General features: G+C 42.1%; 3 protein-coding genes across 3 annotated transcripts; all 3 read right to left on the bottom strand.

Moving 5' to 3' along the window:
- Positions 1-219: 219 nt before the first annotated feature.
- Positions 220-15,513, bottom strand: hmgxb4a (HMG box domain containing 4a). Its single transcript, XM_056287994.1, has 13 exons — positions 15,479-15,513; positions 14,530-14,611; positions 13,446-13,582; positions 12,960-13,035; positions 12,264-12,848; positions 7,677-7,880; positions 7,269-7,447; positions 5,773-5,854; positions 5,580-5,644; positions 5,365-5,461; positions 4,766-4,941; positions 3,371-3,493; positions 220-1,055 (listed from the first exon to the last, which is right to left on the bottom strand). Exons 2-13 carry the CDS (start codon positions 14,564-14,566, stop codon positions 1,011-1,013), a joined length of 1,806 nt encoding a protein of 601 aa, XP_056143969.1. The 5' UTR covers positions 14,567-14,611; positions 15,479-15,513; the 3' UTR covers positions 220-1,010.
- Positions 15,514-15,975: 462 nt separating this feature from the next.
- ankrd54 (ankyrin repeat domain 54) lies at positions 15,976-19,668 on the bottom strand. The gene is made up of 8 exons (XM_056288005.1): positions 19,016-19,668; positions 18,527-18,574; positions 18,303-18,401; positions 17,399-17,470; positions 17,182-17,229; positions 16,862-16,986; positions 16,569-16,676; positions 15,976-16,443 (listed from the first exon to the last, which is right to left on the bottom strand). Exons 1-8 carry the CDS (start codon positions 19,395-19,397, stop codon positions 16,369-16,371), a joined length of 957 nt encoding a protein of 318 aa, XP_056143980.1. The 5' UTR covers positions 19,398-19,668; the 3' UTR covers positions 15,976-16,368.
- A 240-nt stretch (positions 19,669-19,908) lies between these two features.
- Positions 19,909-26,058, bottom strand: foxred2 (FAD-dependent oxidoreductase domain containing 2). Its single transcript, XM_056287990.1, has 10 exons — positions 25,949-26,058; positions 25,053-25,270; positions 24,547-24,852; positions 23,999-24,250; positions 23,457-23,789; positions 22,429-22,595; positions 21,888-22,053; positions 21,099-21,325; positions 20,713-20,883; positions 19,909-20,490 (listed from the first exon to the last, which is right to left on the bottom strand). The coding sequence occupies exons 2-10, from the start codon at positions 25,265-25,267 to the stop codon at positions 20,258-20,260; spliced, it is 2,070 nt and encodes a 689-aa protein (XP_056143965.1). The 5' UTR covers positions 25,268-25,270; positions 25,949-26,058; the 3' UTR covers positions 19,909-20,257.
- Positions 26,059-26,428: the final 370 nt, after the last annotated feature.

Raw genomic sequence — 26,428 nt, 5'->3', positions numbered from 1 at the left:
CCTCAAAGTCTCTCAACAGATGGAGCTGTCTTATTTCATGTCTGCGATACCCCCTTTCCTGAACCAGACATTCATGCTACGGTGCTCTGGCGGCAAATCGCCATTGCTTCCTCGCATTTGTTCCCACTCGTGTTCGCAAAGTTTGGCCAGGAGAAACCCCCACTGATGCTCAGCCATCATTTGTTTCAAGAAGGAACATGCATTTGAAAAGGTGTCACTTTTAATTTTTTTTTTCTTTCCCCCCATTTCCATACAAGAGGCTGTCCAACAGGAAATACATGAATATGAAAATGACTAGAAGAGCTCATTTCCCCAAGGTCGCGCTTAAAAGTTTTCTAGTACATCTCAAGTTCTAAAGGTACAGTCAAAATCTAAATCCCGTATGCATGGTAAAATAGCACGTATAAAACAAGGCATGAAATACTTACATGGTAAAAGAAAAAAAAAAATTCGCAGGTTGTCAAATATATTATTCTTATGTCGATGAGCAAAATGAGATTTTGGACCCTGACTCAACAGTACCTGTACATCTGAGTAAAAACGTTATCCTCCAGAACATTGTCTATGAACGTGTGGATTTTATGGACATTAAAATGTGCAGCAGTCTTACACTGACAAGTCAAATATACTTATCCATCAGACAAATTAAAACCCCATTCACCCGGACTCACGCGGACGCATACATGCACTCTGTTCATACAGAAACCAACTGTATGTAAAACCAAGCAAACATGCCAAAGAATTTTCAAAGGTGTTCAGTAAAATAGGTTTCCTTTAAAAATACGACAATTAGAAAATGAACAGAAAAAAGCTTTTAAAAAAATACACTTTAAAAACAGATCGATAGTAGAAATGTCCAAGTTCTCTGATGCCAAGAAGTGTCTTAAATAAAAAGTCCACATCCCCAAGAGCCACTCCTGTGAAAAGGGCACTTCCACTCAAATCTCTTCACTTGCAGAACCAAAACACACAGGAAATGGCGGAGGAACGCTCGAGTCGTCTTCCTTCGCTCAAAGCCCAGGCATGATGTAGGCGATGTTGTCCAACGTATTAGACTGAAAAGTAAAAAGGATAAAGTGTTATCACCAAACTGCAGATGTTAACGTGAATTTGCATGAGGGCCACAGTGATTTTACTTCTACATGAATGAAAACTGAATGTGGAAAATGAGTCCGCTGAGTCGGGAAGATGCCATTTTGTGTAAACCCTCGGGTTTTTCCTACCAAAATGCAACTGGTTGAAGTTACTGGTTTACTTTGTCCAACCACATCTAATGCATAGACAAAGCTGAACAAAACCCAGAGCGGCACACTGCACAGAGAACAGGAAAATACCACGAGAGTGAGACACAACCAACAGGTCACCGCAGTTTATAGCAGAGAACAATAACAGGCGAGGGTTGAGGTGGCTTGGAGAGGAAAGGAGGAGACTGAAAAAGATGTAAGAATAATAAAGAACGTGCCAACAGTAAAGCTGATCTCCAGAAACCGAAACGCTACCGAAGCTAAAGACATAGTCCTTTTTAATGATACGATTGCTACTGAATGATTGCACAATGCGTTTTAATCCAACATTTGGTGAACTACTCTTTTAGAGAGAGTCAAGTTAGTTCAAACTGAATTTGGACATGAATATTTACAGATCTTAAATAAGCTACAGGATGCCCCGTGCCACCGGTGGACTTTCTTGACAGCACTAGTTGGTCATGTGCTCTTCATTTAAGTGCTGCTGATGCAGTGAAGAGCAGGACAATAGCCCTTGTTTATTAAGTAAGTAAACACCCCCCCCCCTTTTTTTCTCTCCCCAATTGTACCTGGACAATCACCCCGCTCTCTGAGCCGCCCCGGTCGCTGCTCCACCCCGTCTGCCGATCCAGGGAGGGCTGCAGACTACCACATGCCTCCTCCGATACATGTGGAGTCACCAGCCGCTTCTTTTCACCTGACAGTGAGGAGTTTCGCCAGGGGAAATGTAGCACGTGGGAGGATCACGCTATTCCCCCCCAGCCCCGCACAGGTGTCCCGACTGACCAGAGGAGGCGCTAGTGCAGCAACCAGGACACATACCCACATCCGACTTCCCACCCACAGACATGGCCAATTGTGTCGGTAGGGACGCCTGACCACGCCGGAGGTAACACGGGGATTCGAACCGGCGTTCCCCATGTTGATAGGCAATGGAATAGACCGCTATGCTACCTGGACACCCCAGTAAGTAAACACATCTAACCTCAGAAATCATTTCAGACATCAACATCCTCTGCGGTGCAGGTACACAAGTCTCTGCAGGTTTCAGAAATATGGATTGAAAGCGAGTTTACATACTTGTGTCATTATTTATGATTCATGGTGTACCTCACAATGCTTTTCTTGTGTGTTAAAACACGATTTCCTGATTCATTTAATCCACTAAATACAACGCAGCTGTGAGCTTTGGGGCAGCATGGTGGCCCAGTGGTTAGCGCTGTCGCCTCACAACAAGAAGGTCCTGGGTTTGAACCCCGGGGTTGTCCAACCTTGGGGGTCATCCCAGGTCGTCCTCTGTGTGGAGTTGCATGTTCTCCCCGTGTCTGCGGTGGGTTTTCTCTGGGCGCTCCGGTTTTCCCAACCATCAAAAAGACATGCACGTTAGGGTTTATACTCCTGTCTCTGCCCCTGACCAAGGCAATGGAAAGAAGAACTGGAGTTGGTCCCCGGGTGCTGCATGGTGGCTGCCCACTGCTCCTAGCTTATATATATATGGCCCACTGTGGTTTTATTCCCCCTCTTCTATCTTTTTACTTTTTATATCTATTTTCCTTTTTTTAGCCTTTTATCTGTGAAGCGCTTCGACATCTGTCGCCACAGATGAGAGATGTTACACAAACTCAATTTATTATCATATTATTAAGTGCATATACATCTTGAAGCTTACATGCAGAGCTGACCTGTTTAGTTCCAGTTATTTTACTGTGCTTGAGAGGTTTTTTTCCCCACATTTGGTTTTGTGCTCATGTTGAAAGGCTGGCAGTTTCACAATTTGACAAGATCATTATAACCCTGACTTCTGAATTTGCTGTGCTTTCAACATTGGCATCATAAATTGAAAGCCAGCAGTACCAGAAATGTTGTGACTTCCTTTCACGCAGCCAGTCTTTTACAACCTGACAATAATGATATTTACATTTTAGTTTAGCTTTGGTTCCTTTAGAGGGTTTTTAAATTGGCTATGGTTAGCTGCTGCTCAGCAGTTGGTTGCGGTTTAACACTTTTGTTTTGGTTTGCATCAAGAATTGGGCCTTTGGGAAATACCAGTTCTGAATAAAAAGGGGTTATGGAGCTGAAACCTCCATGACAACGTCCAGAAGACATGAAAAACGGCAGGGACATACCAGTACGTTGCGAGGACATCCATTGAGCTGTGGGATCTGCGCTGTGAGACACGTCAGCGGCCCTAGGGCACATAAGATGGAGTCCAGCAGCACAGACAAACTCCCCGACACTGCTACCATCCCCTGAAACAATGGAAAAAGCTGTAGTCACATGTCTTGCTAGATTTACTGCCAAAGATCTAATCAGTTGGAAGTTGATTCAACTGCTTGTCTTGACAATGATTTACTACAGGTCATCAAAATATCCGGGAGCAGACACGCGTAGAACAGGTGGAACACTTTGGATAACAATACATTAAGTAGTAAGACCAACTAAACACATTGGCACTGTTACAGCAAATGATCGGAGTAAAAACAGACCATCTTTGCATTTATGTAAATCCGCATCGGCAGCTGTTTCCAATATGAAAGAGTAAATATGCAAAGATGTGCAAATGTGATTGCAGCTATCCATGTGTGAATGAGCACAAATGTAAATATGGATATGGTTATGGGTAAATACTCCCACAAAAATATAAACTGCAGGTACATTCAGGTTTTAAGGTATACATGTGTACAGTAACATGTCGTCAAGTACATATACAAAATGTATGTGCAGATGTACACACAAAATGACTGCGCCTCAAAAAACTTCACAGATGAATATAAAATCATAGGTGTCCAAATGTGAAAATATGAATGCTAGCTTTTGTTGTACAAGATAGTTAAAGCTGTTTTGTTTTTTATAGACATATATTTGAATCATCTGCAGAGCAGGTGATGTATGTTCTGGGATATAACAGAAATGTTACACAGGTTTAGGTTTTCACATAAACTTTAATCTTCTAAATGTGGCACAGAATGGAAAATTTCAGAAAAATTACTGCTAAAAAGAAACACTTGTTCCCAATGTAAAGCTTAATAAGTCAAGTGTTTCTCCTCTGAACCCTTTTTGAACCTTACCTTATTGTGTATTATTATAGAAGAATTCAGTTACAACTGGAAATGAAATATGTAATTATTACTGACATATGGAATAAAAAAGACCAGGGGACCCATGTATCAATTGTTACTATGGTCAATGTGTTCTTACACACCCATGGGATTTTTTAGCCCTGAAGTTTGTCTCAGAGACCAGTGTAGAACCTGGGTAACCCCCGAATTTAGACACCGATTGGCCAACACTGATGTCTTTGCAGGCCTGGGTGATTGTTCATTGCAAGAGGTAGACAGTAGATGTTAGGAGGAAGGAAATACAAATAACCATCATGCTTTGCATTGACTGTCAGACAATCTTGAGGGCTAAAAAATTCTATGGGTGTGAAGAACAAATTTGCCCATAGTAACAATACATGAGGCCCAAGGGACCTGGGAGCATGTGGGGTGTGTGTGTTTTCGGTGCAATTTCATACTAACTTCAGTTTCCTGTAGTCGATGGCCAATCAGGGACAGGGACTCTCCTAGTAGCTGTAGGTGAGCAGCTGCATCAATGGGATCAACATCTGGGGCCCGTGCTGGTGACAAGGACGCACCCCCTGATGCTCTGCTGGGGGAAACCATCCCTGTTCCCATTCCTACACTTTTCAGAGCACCTTAATACACAAAGACATAAGAAAAAGACCAAATATATTCTAGTGCAATGGAGTCTGAGAATGGTCAGGAGAAAATGCAAACAAAGAATCAGCAACGCTTTACTTCCCCAAGTTTAATGGGTGAAAACACAATATATACAGTTGGTGCTGGCACACTGCAAGAAAGTTACACAGCAGAGAGCTGACGTAACAAATGCCACACAGACCTATTAAATAACTCATGGACATACTAGAAGTGCACATTGAAAACTACAAATTTGTGCCAGCATAGCATTGCTAACCTAGTTGTTGGCAGACTTGACATAATCCCATATGTACAAAATGAAGGATCACTATGTCATTATCTTAAGATATCTGTAATGTGTCCAGATGTACACATTGAAATTAGTTTTCCACTGAAAGGAAAATGTCAGCACCTCCTACCTTTGCTTTTTACATCTGTGGAGCTTTTACGTTTGACTGTGGTAGCCTCTGCTTTGTTCTGTTTGTGCTGCAGATATTGGGCTTTCTGCCTCCACACCTGGTCAGAGAAGCAGACACAAAAATCAAATGGGGGCATTTAGTGTACCATCACATCTGCTTATACAAAACTCAAATGACTATTTCCTGCATGGCTGAAAATGTTGTACAAAGCTTACCAATTTATCCTTCTCGGGCATGGCCTTCCACACCTCTGCCAACTTTTTACTGAGTTCACCAAACACTGCCAGCGAGAGGTATAATTAGTCGGGTTAACATTTTTATTTTTGTTCCTCTTCAGCCCACAAATGGAACAGATGCTAGGTTGTGTAATTACAATAGAATCCATTCCATTTTTATTTTATCACCCACCTAGTCCCGGCTGCTCTGCATTTATGTTGACCCTGTACTCCTTACAAAACACCTGATACGCTGTTGTGTTTTTCTTCTTCGGCTGTGTGAAGAAAAACAAAAAGACACAAAGCAGAGATAGTTGTGAAATTATACATATACTAGCAGAGGTACCCGGCGTTGCCCGGGGAACATGTTCTCACCAAAACAACCAACACAATCTAATCTTTACGATATAATCGATGATGAAATATAGGATAATTTATGATATGATACATGTGATAAACGAATGTCGAATAAACGAATCTTATTAATGAAAATTATCAAATGTCATAATTTTCAATCCATTCATCAAGCTCTTTGCCAATGTGCGTATTAGTCGCTCAGTGCTCAAGCGCCTCAGGGTAAACCACATTGCGTGCCTTCAGGCTAGCATTGACAACGTTAGATGTAGTGCCTCCCTTGACCACTGGAAGGATTTGTTGGAAGTCTCCACAAAGCATCGTTGGAATGCCTTTTGCAAATAAATCAAATTTTTTACTTGGTTTTTGAAATATTTTTCGAACTGTGCAATCATTGGAAATTGCTGATTCTAAAGATACCTTTCTTTTTGTTGTACAATGAGTATTTCTGGAGTTTTAAGCGAACATACAAACATACACTCTTGCTTTTTATATATATATATATATATATATATATATATACACACACAAAAACAATAAGGTACTCTCTTAACACAAAAGTAATTAGCCATGAAAAAGCAAGGACCCAAAACACTGAAAACAAATTAACAGGCTTTACTCCAATGTTTTCAAAGCTGTTCTCAAATTATGTTTACATGCAACCAAGAAATCTGTCATTAGGAGTTATCAGTTTATGCCAATATTTTATTATTGCGTACACGTGGATATTGTAATGTGATTAATCTAACAGCCATGTCTGTGTGATTCTTTGCATGAATGCCGTGTGCTCCAACGTATTAATTGCTTGGATTTCAGTCACTTTAATCTATATACCATTTCGTTTTTGGTGCTGCTACAAAATCTGCCGACAATGACATTCAATTCAGTATTTAAAACAACAGAAAGCAGACAGCGTCATCAACTGCTTATGCATCAGTTTGACTTCTTCAGCAAGCTGGCATTTGTTTGTTTTAATCCTGGATCTGCAACTTCCCGCTGATTTGCACAGTTCCAAAATCAAAAAGTAATCAGAGTAAAACGTTCACGTGCAAAGATGGAAAGTTTGGGCAAAAATCCGGGGGTTTTGAATATGTTGAGTAAGACTTTATCCTAAATCTGGAGATCAGATAAAGGTATTCACGTGACCATTTCAATAATCAAAGTATTACCATAATTAGGGTAAGATTGGCCTATTAGTGTGCATGTATATCACATCCACTAACCGATATCTTTAGATCCATGGCCTTCATCAGGTTAAAAATAGCTACTAATGTCTACCTATGACACAATACGGGAATAAACATAACTCAATCCTGTAAAAATGAAAGTGAGTACCTTATCTTTATCCTTCTCATGTTTTTCCCTATCTTTCTCCTCCTTCTTTTTTTTCTTCTCCATCATTCCGTCATTACATTGATGTTGGTGAGGAGGAACTGGGGGGGCCATGGCATACATTGGACCAACAGCACTGTGGGTGACAGTGGGATGAGGGTGGCTATGGCCCCTGGATGGGTCTGAAGAAGAAACATAGAGCAAGGCAGGAAAGAAGGGATGTCAAAACAAAAGTTACTGGTTTAAGAATATTAAGGCTAATAAGAATATTGAGAGTATCAAGTCTCAAATATTAAGATCAAATACTGAATCTGAATTCATATGCAAGAGAGGAGAATCTCAACAAGTTTGTGGGTTAAACAGTGCTTGGACTGAGATAGCTAGAACTTAATTCATTCTACTAGACCCCACCTCCAGATCCTTTTCCGTGCTTCTTCTCCCTTCCACTTTTTTCCTTGTCCCTGTCCTTCTCTTTGTCCTTTTTCTTCTTGCTTTTCTTGCTCTTCTTTTTCTTCTTCGACAGGTGCGTGTATGAGTCATCGATAACAAGCTCCCCCGCCTCCAGTTCCCCGCCAGAGGAAGAGCTTTCGTCTCCCATGCCACCTCCATAGTGACCTGAAATAGTGAAAGAGGTCGGGAGAGCAAGCGTTAAAAATTGTGTCAAGAACAAACAGGTTTTCGCAAAACAGGGAAATTCTTAAGGACCCCCCCTCTGATAAACATCAAGTTTTTTTTAACATTTTAACATGTACATGTGGTGTTAGGGTAATGTTACAAGATATATCAGGACCAAAATAAGCAGTCAACACCATAGCTGAGCGAGCATATCTGTTTTGAAACTGCAGTGCAGCAAGGAAAGCCTTAAAAAAGGGATTCAGACAAGTGAGGTTTCCTGTGTCACAAACCTAAGGAACCAATCCTGTTAATCGATGGGTTGGTGCTTTACATATTAAAATGTGCACTCACTTCGGTGACGTGAGCCAGAGAAGTCAGGCGTAGCAACTTATTGTAATTTTCACTGCTTTCATAACGATGGCAGGTACGTGTTTTGTTTTCGGCTGCAAATTTACGAAAGGGGAAAAAGTGAACGTTCATTTATTACCAAGGGATCCCAACATCCGAGAGAAATGGGTGCAGTTTATTCGGAAAAATCATAATTTCCCAGCCAAACTTCCAGAGAAAACGCGGGTTTGCAGTAACCATTTTCACCAGCACTGTTGAAATTTTATCAGAGAAATAGATGGGTTTTGCAACAAAACTATTATTGAAGCCCGACGCTGTCCTTTTATCCTGAGGACACAGTGAGTACGAGCCGATGTGTTGGCCAACCGGTAAGTTTATTTTTCCTTTCTTCAGAGACTGTTGAGGGGTAAGACTAGTGAACCCACTTGCCAGACACAGACAAGGGATGAAGGCGAGTAAGGAAAACGTGGTTATTGAGGATGTTAGGCGGTGGGGAGGTGATGGCGTACAGGTGAAGGCAGACAGCAGTGCTGGGTGACAAAGGAGCGAGCGGGGCTGGACTGCGTAGAGCTCGGCAAGGAGCAGCAGGCGAGGCAGGAAGGCAGATGAACCGGGGGGTGGCAATACTAAACACCACAAAAAGGTGATTAGACTAACAAGCAACAACACAGGGAAAATACTCTGGGACATTTGCCGAGCGCACGAGATTAACGTAATAGCGCAAACAACAATCCGGCGATGAATGATCGAGGACCCGGAGCCTGCCCGCGGAGAATTGCATGCAGGCAAAGTACTGTTTAAAAAAACTTCTTCTTTCAATTTATTCCCTGTTTCTCGGGGGTCACCACAGTGGATTTTACAGTTTTTACAGTAAGCACAGCGCCAATGGCGGCCATTGTTAATCTGGGCCTTGACCGAGCCTGTTTAAAATACTTATGTTTAAAATACATAGAATACATAAATACATTAAAAATATAAAATATATAAATTAAAGTACAAAATAGTTTAAAATGTTTAAAATACAACACTGTTTAAAAACACTATAATCTTCTTTTTCAGGTTCATCAATGATGATAAATGATCTTAAGTCTATAGTTTTTGAACGTTTAGAGTCATCAATGTTTTATCAGACTCGGTAGCAGTCATAGCATTTCCTTGATACTATTGGTCTGAAATTTAGATTTACAATTTTCGTATGCTATTTCATCATCCAATTCACCTCTGAGAATCTTTGAGGCGAGAAATCAACTGTGTGGATTTCGAATATTAGCAGTTTTGCAAAAACTGACGGCGAATCGAAAATTTGTTCCAACTTTTTCGAGTTGATAAGCTCCACAAACTGGTGACCAGCTGGCCTGTCTTGCTCAAAAACCCTCTGTTAGCTGGCAAGAGGCTTTTATTTCCCTGCTGACAGATCATTTGTTTAAATATCATAACACAAATGTCCATTATAGAATTAACAGAACCTGTGATTATCTGCCTTGTTTTATCCTGTGTTCAGAAAGGTGCACTATAAATAAAGTTTTTTATTATTATTATTGTTCTCCTGTGGGCTGATTGGTCTGAAATTTACAAGGTTTCCGTGATTAATCTCTCAATATTTATTAGGAGCGAGGTTTTTAGATGCGGAAAAATTAATGCGGCATGTCAAATTCCCTCTGCCAAAGCCAATCAAATAAAGTATATACTGTTAAAATTTTTATCCTCAACAGAGTACATGAGCACCTGGAGAAACCCAATTTTCATGTGAGACTTTTATTTGCTGACTTCTCTTCGGCTTTTAACAAGATGCAACCTCCCATTTCGATCGAGCAGCTTGCTTATTTTAATTTACCTGATCAGCTTTTAATGCTGCTTTTACACTTTTTAACTGATAGAACCCAGCAGGTTCTAGTTAATGGAGTTATGTCTAATGTCCTGGTCTCAAACACGGGCTCACTGCAGGGTTGTGTTCTTTCTCCTCTGCTTTTTATTTTGTATACAGACATCTGCAGGTCTTCTAAAGAGGGTAGCTACCTGGTGAAATTCTCTGACGATACTGCACTTTTGTCTCTTCTTCAGGGCTCAGAGTCGGATCACGGTTGTGCCCTACCTGCCTTTATTGATTGGTGCGATGATAACTTCCTTGACATTAATGTGTCAAAAACTAAGGAACTTATCATTGATTTTTGGAAGAACAGTGATAAACCCAAAGCTAGCACTATACATGGTGAGGATGTTCAAATTGTTGACATTTATAAGTACCTGGGAACCGTGTTTGACTCCCAACTCAAATTCGATGTGAACACAGATTCAATTGTCAAGCGTGGACAACATAGAATTGACTTACTGCGGATGCTTAACTCCTTTAATGTCTGTAACACCACCATCTTATGTATTTTTCCACCAGTCATTTATTTACAGTCTTTTAACTTTTTCCTTTATTTGTTGGTTTAATGGGTTGACTGTGAAGGACAGGAATAGCCTCTGCTCCAAAATAATCGGAGTCCAGCAGAGTCTTGTGCTCCCTCTGAGAGAAACATGTGGCCCAGAAAGCAAAAGGGAATTATTAGCCAATCTGACCACATCCTGTCCAGTGAATTCACTGTAATGCCCTCAGGCCGGCGGTATAAAGCGCCCCCTAGGAAAACAAATCACTATTCTAAGTCCTTCATTCCTTCTGCTATCAGGCTGTTAAATGCAGAGAGTAGTCATTTTAAATGAATGCTTTATTTTGTTTTAAACCACAATAGTTGTCTGTTTTTCACATGGCTTGTGGGCCTGTACGTTCACTGAATGTAGAGGTGGACTGTAACGTGCAATGCATCTTAGGATGCTTTATTTATTTATTTAGTCTATTATTTGAACTAATTTTCATCCTTCGCCTGGTCCTCGTGTGAGTCTGCATGCATGGCCACACAAGGGGGCCAATGTGTGTCTCTTGCCCATGTACTGATCTGTCTACTGTCTCTGAAATACTGATTATTGAGAACTGCATAGTAACATTCACTAAGGTTTCCATATTTGAATTGTATCCTTGACCTCCTCTCCCCTTTGGTGGTTAGGGATAGTGTTGAGCAACATATCACGATAATCATCTAGCATTTTTCGCAATATTGACAGATATCGCATTTCCTGATTACATAAGCAAACATTCTATGTTTAAGAATCCAACTGAGGTTCATCACATTGAATTATTTGGCAATGTAACGTATATTATAAAATCAAAACTAGTTCTCAAATAATACTCCCTCAAATATTTCAGACCTTATTTCATGAGAAATAACTAATATTTTAGACAACAATATTTTAGCTGGGCGTTGTGGCGTGCGCCTGTAATCCGAGTCACTGGGAGAATGAGGCTGGCGGATTGATTGAGCTCTGGGCTGCAGCAGACTGTTCCTATTGGCTGTCTGCACTAAGTTCAGTATCGATATGGTGCTCCGGCGGGAGCCCGGGACCACCAGGTCATCTAAAGAGGGGAGCAAAAGCGTCGGCTAAATGACTGTAACGTCATGTAATTATTGTAAGTCGCTTTGGATAAAAGCGTCTGCTAAATGACTGTAATGTAATGATTGCCGCTTGTCTGTTAGTTGTGTATGGTCTGGAACTGAACTGCCCTTCTGGGATAAATAAAGTTGTCTGAATCAAACTTTGATTTGAAGTGTCATTACTGAGTGTTAAGGGGTGCATCCATTATTCGGCAGAAATGATTGTTGCTGCCCCTATTATTTCAGCTTAGGTCATTATTAAATGTATGAAGTTCACACTGCTGAGCCAAAATGGCCCAAAATGTGTGCTGGTAAAAACCATTTGATTCACAGATCCCCAGAAATAAAGTTGCAGTGTGGATGCATTGTTTGGCAGAGGTGTATCCCACGAGATGCATCCAATTCTCGGCGGGCAGGCAGAACTCGGCACAACACTTAAGCTGGGCCTCTACATGAGAGAAAATGAATCACTAGCTTCCACCTTGCATCACACATGCTGTTTTGTGCTGCCGGATCAATAAATGCAATGGGTTCATCCTAGGAAATATCAATTAGACGCTCTCACCTTCTACCTCCACCTCTTTCCCCACCACGGGCAGGGGCTCTCGACTCTGCTGCTGCTTCTTCTTGGGGGATTTGGAGAGCTGCATCCGATCTCTGTCCTTCTCCTTCTTCATGCCTCCTTTAGAAGAGTGTGGTGTGAACGGGAAGCTCTCTCCTTCCTCCTTTTCCGGCGACATGATGAGCTTCATTTTAAGCCCATCTGCCTCGCGCAGCGTTAGGGGCTCCTCCTTTGGGGCTCCCCCATGGAACAGAGATGACTTGGTGGAAGAAGAGGAGTGTTTCTTGGATGACGAAGAGGAAGATGAAGATACTGGGCGGGAGTGAGAGAAGGTGTGGCTACCTTTGTTCCCGCTGTTGCCGCCCTCACGTTTACGCTCCTTCGAGGAATGCGAGGAGAAGGAGGGGTAGGAGGGTTTCTTGTGCAGATGGGGACTGGGGTCTGAGCCTGTGGCTAAGGGGGAGGTGATAGCTTGTAGAAGGCCCATGGCCGTGTCTGTAGGGTGAGAGGAGGGCGAGGAGAGCGGTGGAGAACGATCTGCTGACTTGCGCTTTTTTTTGTGGGGAGGCTGACCTGAGCATTCATGGTCTTGCATGAGAAACAAATGCAGGAGAGAGATGGAGAGAGAACAATTAGGATGCAGTTAGAAAATGAGCACCCGAACAAAAATGAAATCAAATTGAAACAAATGACCCTCACCTCTGTAATAATAATCATCACTGTGTTTCTTCTTCTTTTTGTGTGGGTCCCCTCCCAGCAGGAAAAGCTCTGAGTCCTAATTTGAAAAGACAGAGTGGCTTTCTGTTAAAAAGTTGAGGTGTGTGGTAACTCCTGAGCGAATGGCATACTGTTTCCTTAGCTCTCTAATGTTTAATTAGAATAAAGTACAATGCACTATGACTTAATACTGCTGCAGTTATTTAGTCCCTCCTGTGAACCTGGGTCCATATACAAACCGAGGTCAACCCTTACTGCCCGTACCCTTACCCTAGCTCAGGTCTGTATCCTGCTCCTACACTGCCCATCAGCACACACATTTTTACACACACACACACACACACACACACACACACACACACACACACACACACACACACACACACACACACACAATCTTGTCCAATGTATCAGACAGTTAAGATTCATACCATTTTTGAGTAATTGTGCAGGAATAATTTCACCTACCTTGGGACGTTTCTTGGAGGACTTGCGGACCTGAGCAGCAATCTCTTCTTCTTCCCTCAGCAGGTCCTTGTATGACCTCCTCTTCTCTCTCTGGCTACGACCAGCTACTAGACCCCTGTCTCCCTCCATACCAGCATCTGAGAAAAGCAGGAACTTGGCATTATTATCATATTCTTGAGAAAAATAGTGCATATAGACTCAAAACAAAGTGATGTGTGACTGTATTGTTCGTGATAATATGTGGAGTGTCTGGTGTTGTCCATGGATGTCTTGTGCTGCAGAGTTTAACATGCTGCACCTAAAACAAATTCCACCAGCCTTGGTCGCGTGGTTAATAAACAATCTCTCTTTAGCTCTCTATGATGAATATTTTGCAAATACTATCGAGCATACTAACGCCACTTGCTTCATTCAAGAAAATCCCAAAAACATTATTTTTCACACCCACCTTATTCCATAGATGGTCTCTAAGCATCACAGATAAAGTGATCGGTTCAGCTAACATACTCGGAATTCCTTACTACCATTACTGGTGTGCTTGCCTGTGATCTACCTATTGCACACCTAAGTTATTTGCACTTGACATGACATGCACTCTTGACTGTAACAAGTCTGCGATACTGGTATTGCCCTGCTATTTTCTAATTTAAAAACCCTACCTCTCATCATTGGGGATCTACCCGTGAGGCACTTACTCCCATTATATTTGCCATGACGTGTTCTTTCGGCTATGATATTATTAATATTTAATGTTTTACAGTGCCTATAGGAGACACATGGTTTTATCAGCAAACGTGCTGACACCGTTGCAAGTTTGCTTCGGCTAAAAGAATCTGCTAAGAGAAATTATAAACGTTTCTTAGCAAGTACTCCATTCTCTAAAAAAATCCAAGGGTTCAGCGACGTTTAAAACATTAATCATTGTTTAAAAAGTAAATAGAACTCTTCTCCAAACCAGAACAGAGCTGAGGTTCCACTTTACCAGGTTCCCTTGATAGTCACTTTTGTGTGGCGATAACTAATCGAGTGAATAATCTTGAACCATAAGGGCAAATTAGAGACAACATTAAAATGCAAACATTACCAAGCCCTCCTTTACTCTTGAGCTCCTCAAAAGCCATGACTCCTCTTTACTCCTCAACAGGTATGCTGGTTTCAGGACAACACTGACAGCGTGAAGAAAAGGACAATGGTTTGTCGCATAATTATCCACAAAGAGAACATCCATTTAAAGATGTAAGTTTGAACAATGATTGATCAACAAAAAAACAAAATAAATTGTATACATTGTATGAGAACTTTTAAGAATCACAATTTAATTAACTTTAAAAAAAATTATATATATTGTGTCTTCAGTTCCATAGCTTTAGAGAAAAGCACCATATTCAGTGTGGACAGTCAGCAAAGACTGCACGTTTCAAGCAGACTCACAACCACATAAGTAACCATATATGTTGATGCTTACAACTACAGCTAGAGTCCCATAATGAGCTCTCCTTGCATCACATAGCTTTCACGCTGGGCGTTGAACAAGGACCACTGCAAGCAAATAAGAGGAGCGGTAGGTGAACAGCACAATCTCAAAACTGAAGAAGCTGCCGACGATGACGAGAAGCTATCCGAACCAAAGAAACTTCAACGGGGAAAAAGCCCCCAAATTACCGCCTGTTACAACAATAATAACAAGCCATCATTTGCGTGGCGGTGGTACAAAATCGGTGCCGATTCCCGCCTACTTTCGTAAAGACACACAAACACACCCCCTTTCCATTCACTTTGAGTCCCTAACTCCCAACATTTCACCCACTCCAGCTGGTCGCGCTGAATGAGCGCTTGGCTCTCCGGCCGGAGGTGCTACCACCAGCCCGTGGCTTTACAACACAAGCTAGGCCCGTGTCCACTTTAGTGGAAAAAGACAATGACTTTCATGCATGTAACTCTTGCACGCCCACTCGTCCATACCGGGTCTACGGTGGGTAACTCTACGAAAACCTAGAAACGTTAAGTGTAAGGATTTTGTTAAATTTTACTACCTCTATGGATTCACCGATTTACGCGGGTCCGGTCGCCATCTTTAACGTCAATGAACAACAATGCATGTCGACCGGGGGGAGGGGCTTAACCGCTTCATCCAATCAGCGCAAAGCAAAAGTAGCCATATTAGGGAGGAATTGTTTGAAAATCAATAAATCTATATAAGGTGAATACAGGTGAAGTGGGGCACGTTCTGATAATGTACATTTTGCATAGTTTTAAATCACGATCTAAATGGCTTACTTGACAAGAGTTACAGACACTTAATAACTTAAGAGTTGAAGGAAGACTATACGCATAAAGAGGATGAAATTTAAGTGTCCCACTGTACCTGTATTCGCCGTAGATGTATGGATACTGTTTGTCCTGATTGTTATCAGTGTGAACTGGAAGTAAATGGCAAAGAAACTTGAAAGTTCAGTGAAATATGACATTGCTCATAAACGCATTCTAACAGCGGATATAAAGACACTGGAATCACAAATTTATCCAAAGATAGTTTATTATGTGAATGATTCAAATATATTCATTTACAGTACTATCCAAAATTAATTTTACAATACAGTTCACATATGAACATAACATGCAAGGCAAGAGCAAAGGCAGATGGCTACAAAGATGTTGAGAGGCAAACCAATACAGCGGTCATTAAGTATTGAATGATTTCATTAAGATCTTTGTCTTCACCACAGATATTAGCTCTTAGTAAAAAAAAAAAAAGTGTCTCTGCAAAGACACAGCTGTGATTCTGGCACTCCCACACACTCACACACTGTATCCTCAACCACCCTAAATTCTGCTTCTGTAAACTGCTGTAGCTCTTCCTCACACACATACTCATTTAACCACACACCCAACATGCCCCACATCCACTCTGTTTCTCTACCCTCTACCTATCCCCCAAATTCTGTTTTTGTAGACTGAGTGATGTGAAACTGGCCAATAAGTCTGTCACCTCATCCACCTGGAAAAAAAAAAGGAAGAGCAGAAGTCATTTGGTGGAATCTATTCACAGAAAACGAGGGGTTTATAGTCTCTGCATTAGTAATTGTGAGACTGAAGACCATTCTGTATGTATATAGACCCCACCTGTTCTTTGGTGTGCGTTTGCTGCAGTTGTGTCGAAATATGTTCCAGCCTCTCTCTGGCTTCACTCTGGCCCATTAAGTTCAGGTATTCCCTTAACATCTGAATAATCTGTAAAAGATGGAGAACTTAAACCTGTGCACAGAACACACCAGCAACAATGGTTTTCTTTCTTTTTTTTTTCCAAAAGAGCCCTGAGTAATAGAGAAGTCAGCAAAAGCTCTGCCAAGATCATCAGAATTTCTCTGTACAAAATTATACACCAGAAGTCAGCTGAGACAGTGAACTCACTCTACCTGTGTCACTTCCCCTCTCAGGGTTTCTAAACTCCGTGAATCTCCCTCCTGCAGGATATTAAGCTTTGAACGTGCTAAGTGTAGCGGAGTCCTTCCTGCACGATCTAGGGCATCCACACGTGCTCCTGAAGGGAAACAATAAAATAATAATATTCTAATTCTCATACATAGATTTTAAGTTAATAGTGCCAAAGAAATAAAGTTATCTTACTTTTAGTTCCTGTCACCTTTTAAGAATCTCTTAAAGTGCTGTATCAAATGAATATGCATTCAAATAAACACTTTAACACATATATGGTCATCAGATTTTAAGTTCTCACCTCCTCTGAGCAATGTCGTGATTACAGGCACATGATTGGTACAGGCAGCTGCAGTTACAGACAAAGAAACAGGTATTTTACATCAAAAGATGCCCTTTTGCATTTCTAATTGTTTTCATAAAAAAACTGCTGCAGTAGAATTATGATATTGGAGCATAGTAGTTAAACCAGCTTAACGCTACAAATCCCACATGCCATAAAGTGTTGTCTCTCTTACCCAGATGGAGAGGGGTGTTTCCCAGACCATCCCGCTGGTTAGGGTCAGCACCGTAGCTTAGCAACAGTTGCACTAGGTGGAGTACACAAAGAGGAGCATATTACATAGGACAATACAGCTGTTATCATTTACAGTAACATGCCAGAAATGTAACAGCAGAAAGCATTTATAGGTTTTTATGTATATTACATACTGCCTTGTATAGAACAAGGTCAGTGGACAGCAATACAATACTAAGGAGTCAAGGTATTCAGGAGGAAAGGAAGACTAATAGTGATGGTTTTGCTATGGTTTAACAAGTGCAATGGACAACAGCACATTAGGGAACAGAAAAGGGGAAGGGATCTGTTTACTATGCTGAATGATAACTAAGAGCACAATTAAGTGCAGATAAAAAAAGAGCTCATTGAAGCAGCATTAGGTACTTTTTTGGATTTCAGCAACATCTTTTATGTCACTGTCATAAAGACAATAGAGGCACTTTCTTCATAGTGTAGCAACAGGACATGCATTCATTTACAAGCTCAAGAGACCATTGTGAAAGAAGAGGCGCTACGTTCAAAGACGAGGTTAGTTAAAATTGCTATACTTACATGTGTACCTTAAAGCAATCCCTATATTTTCCGTAAGTTTTCGGGCTGGTGGCAAACAAGCCTTCTAGAGAACTGATCTTAACGGCAGTTATATTGTTCTCCCACAGCCATCACACCATGTGACCAATATGAATTTAAAGATATGTTAAGAGCAAAAAAGTTACCTGGTGCTGCTTTAACCTATGTTACTATTTTGAAATAACAGCATTGCTGGGGCATGTTGTGCCCCACCAGCCTTTATAATAAACAAGAGTATGATAATATCATTTACAGGTTATCACAAGCTCATTATTCAACTGTGATCCCCCTACCAATGCTCTCATTGCCATTGCAAGAGGAGAAGTGGAGTGCTGTCCTTCCCTTATCATCTGCTGCACAGGGATCTATGTCATCTTGCAGGAGCTTCCTCACTGGAAGAAAACCGCAAGAAAGGGGGCCAGAGGATTAGGCTGCACATTCAACCCTGAACAGCACTTGTGTCCATCATCCGTAGAATCTCCATTTACATTGCATGTATGTCTGATCCTGTTCCTACCTGTATCAATGTCATTACTATTGGCTGCTTCTCTGAGTCTTTTCATAGCTGTGAACGGGGGAAACGCAAAGTAGAGAGCATGTAAATATTGGTTTGGCTTAATAAGTTCATTTTGCATGGTATGAAAACAGACAAAACATCTAAGTATAATACAACCACAATACAACTTAGACCTACAGGCTAGCTAAGGAGGTCTTGGGTGACCTAAATTTGCAACTGTCATTCATAAAGCTGTGTTTCAGCGACACTCCTCCCATTCACAAGAGTTTAAGGTTAGGCATAAGTGACATTCGCTCCTCACATAATTATGTGCACCAAAAATACATAAAATAATATCTGGTATGGTGGAGAGATAAAGTCAGTGTGTGTGTGTAACAGAGAGAGAGAGCGAGAGAGAGAGACAGAGAGAGAGCGAGAGAGAGCGCGCGAGAGAGAGAGCGAGAGAGAGAGATAGAGCGAGAGCGAGAGAGACTGTGAACGTCCTCTCACCGTAAATGTCTTTTCCAATCGGACCAACATTTCTAATAGCTCTGCCATGTCGTCTCGCTCTGCCCCCCGTCATCTTCCCCAGCTTGCCAGCAACACCAGGTGCACCCGGCTCAGCCCGATTTGGTTCCCATAACAAGTTCAGGTACCGAAGTTCCTGGTCGGATGTCTGTCCAGCCCGACCCAATAACATGCTGCCCTCCCCGATCCCGCTTAACCCAAATCCGACAGCGGTCCCCCCGTCCATCCTTTCGATGCCGCCCTTCGGCTGTCCGTCTCTCTCCGCCGTCTCGCTCGGAGGTCCCGTCTCCAGCACGTACTCCCCTTCGGAGCTCGATCGGTCATTCTCTGAAGTTGCTCCAACGATTGGGGTCCACCCGTCCATATTTAACGTACCATCAGCAGCCTGCTTTTATGCGAAACTCGCTGCATATGGTTCCCTCTCTTGCCGAGCCGAAAAGGAAACGTGATGATGTCGAGTGAACTTTGAATATAGCATTTCCTTCGTCAGCAATGATGCATGGCATGTCAACACGGAGTGTCGCCTGTGCCGACCTGCTTCCAGTTCATTTCGCTAAACGCGTTTTTAAGTGGCTGCGCGATACGCTAAAGAACCAAAATGTCCCCTATTTCACATTTTTACATTTCGTCGATAAACGTAGTAAAAGGCACACCCATTGTACAGTAAAGAGCGTCCACACAGCGGCGACCAATCAGATTCCACGTTGTTCATTCGCTCTTGGCCAACAGGAATCCACGCAGCCAGGCAACCAATCAGATCGCCGCTTTGCTGGGCCAGTGGTTGCTCCGCGCACACATATCGTAAATATCAATAATTCAGATTCCAAACGGGATATTAATCATTTTAAAGCAAAAGACTACACCATAGTAGCGTCTTCTCTTTCTTTAATGTACCATGAACATAAAAAAGGTCGGAACCCCCATAATTTGTGTAAAAATAAATAGTACATGTCGTTTTTCCACACAGATAACGCACCCTCCACCTGTATAGTGTACATTCATAAAAACATCTATATTTTCATCTTGTAAAAAAATGGCACACTGTGATGAAATAAACTCTTTTTGTGAAGAATAACGTGGGAGTTTTCAAGGAACAAGTTTGCCCACCGTTGCTCCAGGGTGGTTTCTCATTTAGGCATTTTTTTGGTACCATACACAGAACGAGGTAGTCTGAGAATTTAAATAAAGCATCAGGCCAATTTAAGCAACCCTTGAAAGAAAGAATCAGAAATCGAGTTTCAACCCTGAAGACACGGAGGCTTGAGCTTGGGACAGGTAGTCAGGGAATGCAGGGTCAACCTGCGACGAGTCGGAGTCCTGCTCAGTAGACATGATCCCGGCATCACGGGCATGCTGACGCAGCTGGCTGCTGCCGATGACACCCTGCCTCTTCAAATATCCATGCCGACAAAACAGAGGAGGCTTACGATGGGTGAGGGACAAGCGGAAACATGATTCTGAAAGACAGAGATATAGAGTTGAGTTACAGAAAAGTAGAATTTAAGTGTGGGAATGACGTAGTGCAGCTGTTTAAAAAACCAAGGCATTTAATGTCTGATTTATGGGATTTTAGCAATACAGAGATGTGGAAAATTAAACATCTGTTGATGGGCAAATCTTTCAAAATACTAGTATTACTACTACTCCTAGTAAAACATATAAATATACTGTTGCACCACCTGCATAGAAGGCCCTAAGATCAGTCTGAAGACAGTGTTCTAGGAAGCGCCGCAGTGGCTGGGTGTGGGATATCGGAGCATCCCACTCGGTGAGGAAGTCTTCTATTATGTGATGCACTGCCGTAGGCCGTGGCACTGGCCAACCAGAGGGCCGCTGCCTCATGTCCCTCTCTGGGGAAAAAGACAGAAAAAGGCAGATTTCGTATAGTAAAACTACACCTAATTGTTATTTGTGATTCTGACAAAGAAATGCAGTGGTTTCCAGAAAGTTACATTTAACTTTAATTTCTTCATGTAAGCATAACTACTATATTGGCAGTACTGAAGTGATGCCTTCTTAAATAAATACAATGAAATTTTAAAGGAAATATTGCATCCATACTCACCAGTGGGAAGTTTTTTATAGAAGTACAGAACAGGATGCAGGAAGTTGGACTTCCAGGCTTGGGTCCATTCAGATTCTGCCCTGCCAGGCCCAAGAGAATCTGTGCGATTAAGCCCATACTGCATTACCAGAACCAGCAGTCCATGCTTTGGGATCCCATGGCCTGAGAGTGAGGTGAACTGAGGCAGGGCCTGGAGGGGGAACTCCTCCAAGTAGACACTATGGGAGCTTGGAGGCAAATGGATAAAGGAACAAAAATGTGACTGATCTGATTAACTTTATGAGGATATGTGTCTGTATGGTCAGATGCTGTAAATTTGCTTTAATTGACATAAGTTTCATGCAGAATGACTTTGTTATCATTTAACAAGGCATATGTCACCACAGGAATAATACTTACTGGACAACTTACCTAGAAGACAACCCTTATGCAAGTTATTTTTCCTGTATTGAAAAGTTGTACTTGGAGGTAGTGCATGATGTACTTATGCAAAAGTTATGTTTCCTCAATGATTTGATGGAATAAAATATTTTTATGGATTTCTCCTTGAGGATATAATTAGCCAGTAATACAAATGAGGACCAAACTCCCCGATACTACTATTGTATGTGGTGCTAATCCCACTCATACATAGATTAAAATTCCTTTCACATGGGGGGGGGGGGGCACTTAAAAAAATAGCAGCAGGCAAAAAAAAAATAAGAAGAAAATGAATGGAAATCTTGAAAGATGCTCATGGAAATAGATTAAAAAAATGCAAAGTAAAAAACAGGTTTAGCATCCACTTACCCTTGAAGAAGTATGACATCTCCAAGCACCCCAAACATTTGGTATGGCCCTGAGGCCTCATTGATCCGTTTCAGAATCCAGGATTGCAGCTGAGTGGTCAGCAGTTTTGTTGATGGCCACACATTGCTGTGGTACCGATTCTCAAGTATGCGGTGTACAGCTCGCACTGTCACAGAAAAGGCAGGTTGGTTTTGGAAAATTAAGATAACACTCATTAAGATAACATTTATGACATGTCTCCCCGCCTGCCGCCCAATGACTGCTGGGATAGGCTCCAGCATCCCCACAACCCTGAGTATAAGAATAAGCGGTTTGGATAATGAATGAATTATGAAATTAAACATGGCAATGTCAGTCTGTCAATTTTTTTTTTGTTGCTCTAAATACAACAAAATGCCACATTGGTACAATAACTGTTACCCCCTTTTCTAACAATAACTGACTGTAAATAATGGACTCTCTTGTCTGTCGCTTTGGATAAATGCATCTGCTAAATGTGAAAATGTAAATGTGAATCTGTTAGTTGATCCTGGAGCTTCACCTGTGTAACGAAAGCCGTGAATGAACCCCCCGGCGGATGAGCGGTAGTCTCTAGAATGGGCAGCAGTTCCCAGTACAAACAAACCGGGGGTACCCCGCCCTTCATACCATGCTGTCACCGCTGGCAGCCTCCCTCTGGCACCCTCACTGTTTGGTGGGCGGGCAGAGCTTGAGAGATAATCAGCAGTATTAGGAAACATGTAAATTATCTAAATCAAGCAGAGGTGTTTTTTCTAAGTACAGATATGACAGAGAAGGTGTTTCCACTGAAAATGGTGTAAAGGCCACTGACTTTGATAAGAGGGGAAAAAAGAAGTTAAAATATGACAGAGTTTTATCTGCGGAACTCCTTCATACTATACACTAGAGAAGTGGTCTAGTTTTACTTTCTGCCGTACACTAAGTGAACCTGCTCGCTCGCATACAAATGACTGTTAGAAGCACACAGTTGGACCCTGCTGGGTTAGAGCACAATTACGTACATAATGTTTCACTCTTCTACGGCTACTGACACAGTAGTGGATTATAACTAACAGGGGTATAATGATTTCAATATGAAGTTGACAATCCAAAAACAAGATTTCATTTAGTGTTTGAAATGAAAAGCTGTATTATCAATTCTCTCACTCATGCACGCACAAACACATAGTGCTTTTACTGTTCTTTTATGTTGTTTAAGGTCTAGTTAGCCTTAACATATAAAGTTTGTTTTCTGATTAAAAAAAAACAACACTACTTTTATCCATATTTCAAAACTAAGCGTGAAGCATAAAGAATCAAAAACCAAAACAAATGTGCTCTCAAATAGTGTGGAGCATCATCAAAAATCAAATCAAATAGTGCCCTCAAAACCAAAATTCAAATACACCGGTAAATTTTGAGAATCATTACACCCCTAATAACTAAGGACAGTGGCTTTCAAAATGAAGTCTGTAGCTCCCCAGGGGTCCTTGAGGGGGTTCAAGAGTCTATTGCTCACCATGTTTGTTTGTGGGTCAAATACATGCAAGCATTTTGAGAAGGCCATACCCATCAAATATGCTGAAATTGAAGCGGAAGCCCAGACAGCGTATCACCCGGTCGTAGGGCTGCCGCAGAGAGAAGTTGTCATTATGATAAACTGGCAGGTTGGCTGCTGTCACTCTAGAGCTGTTCTTCTCCTCCTGGCTGTCCAGGAGCTCAGCAAGAGTCAAGTACAACTGGTTTCTCTTCTCCTTCCTGCTGGGCCTCCCCTTCTTTCTGCCCAATTTCTTCCTCTCATCCTCCTTTTGCTGAACAATGGCAATGTCCTCAAGGCCTCCCTCCACCAGCCCATCAAGGGACTTCAGCTGGTATGTGTCTAGTAGTTCATTGTTCACCGCTCTGAAAGGAAATAGGTCACTATTAACAGTTGTTAATGCTGAGGCCACAAGCACTCCCCCATGCAGAACAAATGTTATAGAAGATATTTGTAAAGCATTAAGGGAAAAGAAAATACAAACCATGTTAACATGAACTATTAAATATGAAGATATAATGAGTAAAAATATAAAGGATTATTAACAACTTCGTAACTTAATTTTTGGCAATACCTAAGATCTCCAACATAATGTGTTTGCCAAGCCAGTCGAACAGGGCTGGGACTGTAGAGGTGGATTCGGCTTGCTCTACCCAGGATGCTCTGGGCTGTTTCAAAGGCAGAGTTGCCTTTGCCAAGAATCAATATGGCCTGGTCTTTATAGTCCTCAGGATCCACAGAGATGGACTCGTAACCCTCAATTAGATCAGAACCAACAAACTGAACCTTCTGAGGATCCCATAGTCCTGTGGAGACCAGGAGAACCCTGAGAGACAGAGAGATATGGGGAAAGAGAGACAGAGACAGAGAGAGCAAGAGAGAGACAGAGATAGACAGAGACAGAATAGGAGTATAGATGAAGAAAGAGAGAAAGAGTATGTGTGTGTGAGAGAGACAGACAGACAGTCAGACAGACAAGTAGTTGGTCAGACAGGCAGAAAGAAAGAGAAGATGAAGAAAAGATTAGTTTTGACTGTATGAGCCAGAAAGTGATCTACTACCTGCCCAGAATGTTTCCTTTCAACACAGTTCATGTCTAAGGTACAGTCTTGCACTTAATACCTGCATGTGTAGTCCAGGCCATGCTGATCAGTCAGTATATAGTTCCTGCCCGAGGATGACTGAGATGCTCTGACCTTTCCAATGTCCACACCATACTGGACCTTCAGGCCAAGCTCCTTCACAAACAGAGACAGGTAGTGGGGGTACGCATCAGCCACTGGATAAAGCTCACTACTAACTCGCTGGAACAGAAGGTCAGCTTTGTCACTCAACAAGGAGTTCCAATCATGACGCAGGTTGAACTCTCGGTTCCGCCTCCCTGTATAGATCTTGTTGATGCTAATGAGCTTCCTATGCCTTGGATATCTTTGCATAAAAAAACAAGCAAAACAGAAATGAATTATGTCAGAGGTGTGCCACACAGTGATGTAGGATAAAAACAAATATGAACACTTTTGATATTAAGCACCCGGGTGAGACAATGTTAATTCCACAGCTCGCTCTTTCATTTTGCAGTGTGAGGTAGTCACACAAGCTCAACATTTGTTAACGACAGCGGTACCCACATGTTGAAGAAGCTGCCAGGTCCTGAGTTCCTCTCGAAGACGACATAGTCTCTCTGAGCTCTGGAAAGAAAGTGGCCCATCTGCAGACCTGCAGGTCCGGCCCCAAGCACGCAGTAGTCATATTGATGTGTACCGTTGTGGCGATCATTTCTGACACAACAGTGGACAAGGCTGATCAGCACGGAAAGGAAGAGGTGAGGGAGGCTGGAATCCATAACCTGACAAACAAAAGAATGGTGAAAGTGAGAAAAATTATGAGGAAGTCTCATTAGGACAACTGTGCAACGAACCCCCATATGGATCCATTTTTTGATAAAAGGAAACGGTGACTGTGTAAATAAAAGAAAGAAGAAGAAAAATCTTACTAGGGGTTGTATATGACTCTAGGATCCTCATAATGTCCAGTAAGTTTGCCAGTGGCAAATGGTTTTCCAATTTATTACCCCCCCCCACACACGGGTGAAGGAGTCTTCTAATGGTGCCCTCATATAAGCGTATAGCTATAACTACTGTTAGACGTCCACATAGCGATACTTGTTAAATCGTGACTTCTCCCTTCACGAGAACAAGCTTCCTATTGAGCCCCTGAACGCGCCTTGCGGGCTTAGCTCGCGGAGCATGCCCGCATAAATGTCTCGTTATCAACCATACAAACCCGACAGGTTATAAACGCAATAAAACGTAAATAACTGCAAAGAAAAAAAAGAAAAAGTAAATAAAATATGTCAGAGTAAACTGGAGCTATATGTGGTATCCCCACCCATGCTTTCCATGAAAATCGTACCCGGGTGGGGGGGGGGGGGTACAGTGGCTGCCATTGCCGTTGAACCAGATGTGTGGCTCAACAAAAAGTTGATAAAAAAAACAGATAAAAACAAAAATGTTGCGTGGGTTACCTTTTAATTCAGTCGATCCGTCTCGCAAAGAATCCCGTAATCTGGCATCTGGCTGCAGAGCTAAATGTCCCTGGACAGCTACATGGTGGTAATTCACGTTTCATAAGGCGTACTGCTCCCCCCCCCCCTCGACCCCGCCTCCTCCTCCGCAGGACCCGGACCACTGGCAACGGGGGTTGTTGCTAGACTGGCTCAACGGCAGACACGCTCCGCTCCAGCCCTTCCGTGTGACGAAAGCGTCAGCAGGCCTCCGATTGGCTAACCTTAAAACCTGGCCCCGCCCCGATTCTGAGCTTAACCAATCAAAAGTAGAGTGCGCAGCAGAACGTTACCTCCCACTGATCCAACCTGGCGCCAGCCCTGGCACAGCCCGCGAAGAGAGCAGAATAAATCAAGTCAAGTAGGTTTTATTTGTACCCAGAGGGGCAATTGTTGTGTAGCAGAGGCAACATTTAAGCACAAAACACGCCACAGAACACA

This window comes from Lampris incognitus, chromosome 10 (genome assembly GCF_029633865.1).
Source record: "Lampris incognitus isolate fLamInc1 chromosome 10, fLamInc1.hap2, whole genome shotgun sequence".
NCBI lineage: Eukaryota > Metazoa > Chordata > Actinopteri > Lampriformes > Lampridae > Lampris > Lampris incognitus.
The sequence above is the reverse complement of the archived record's forward strand: the minus strand, read 5'-3'. Positions and strand labels throughout refer to the sequence as shown.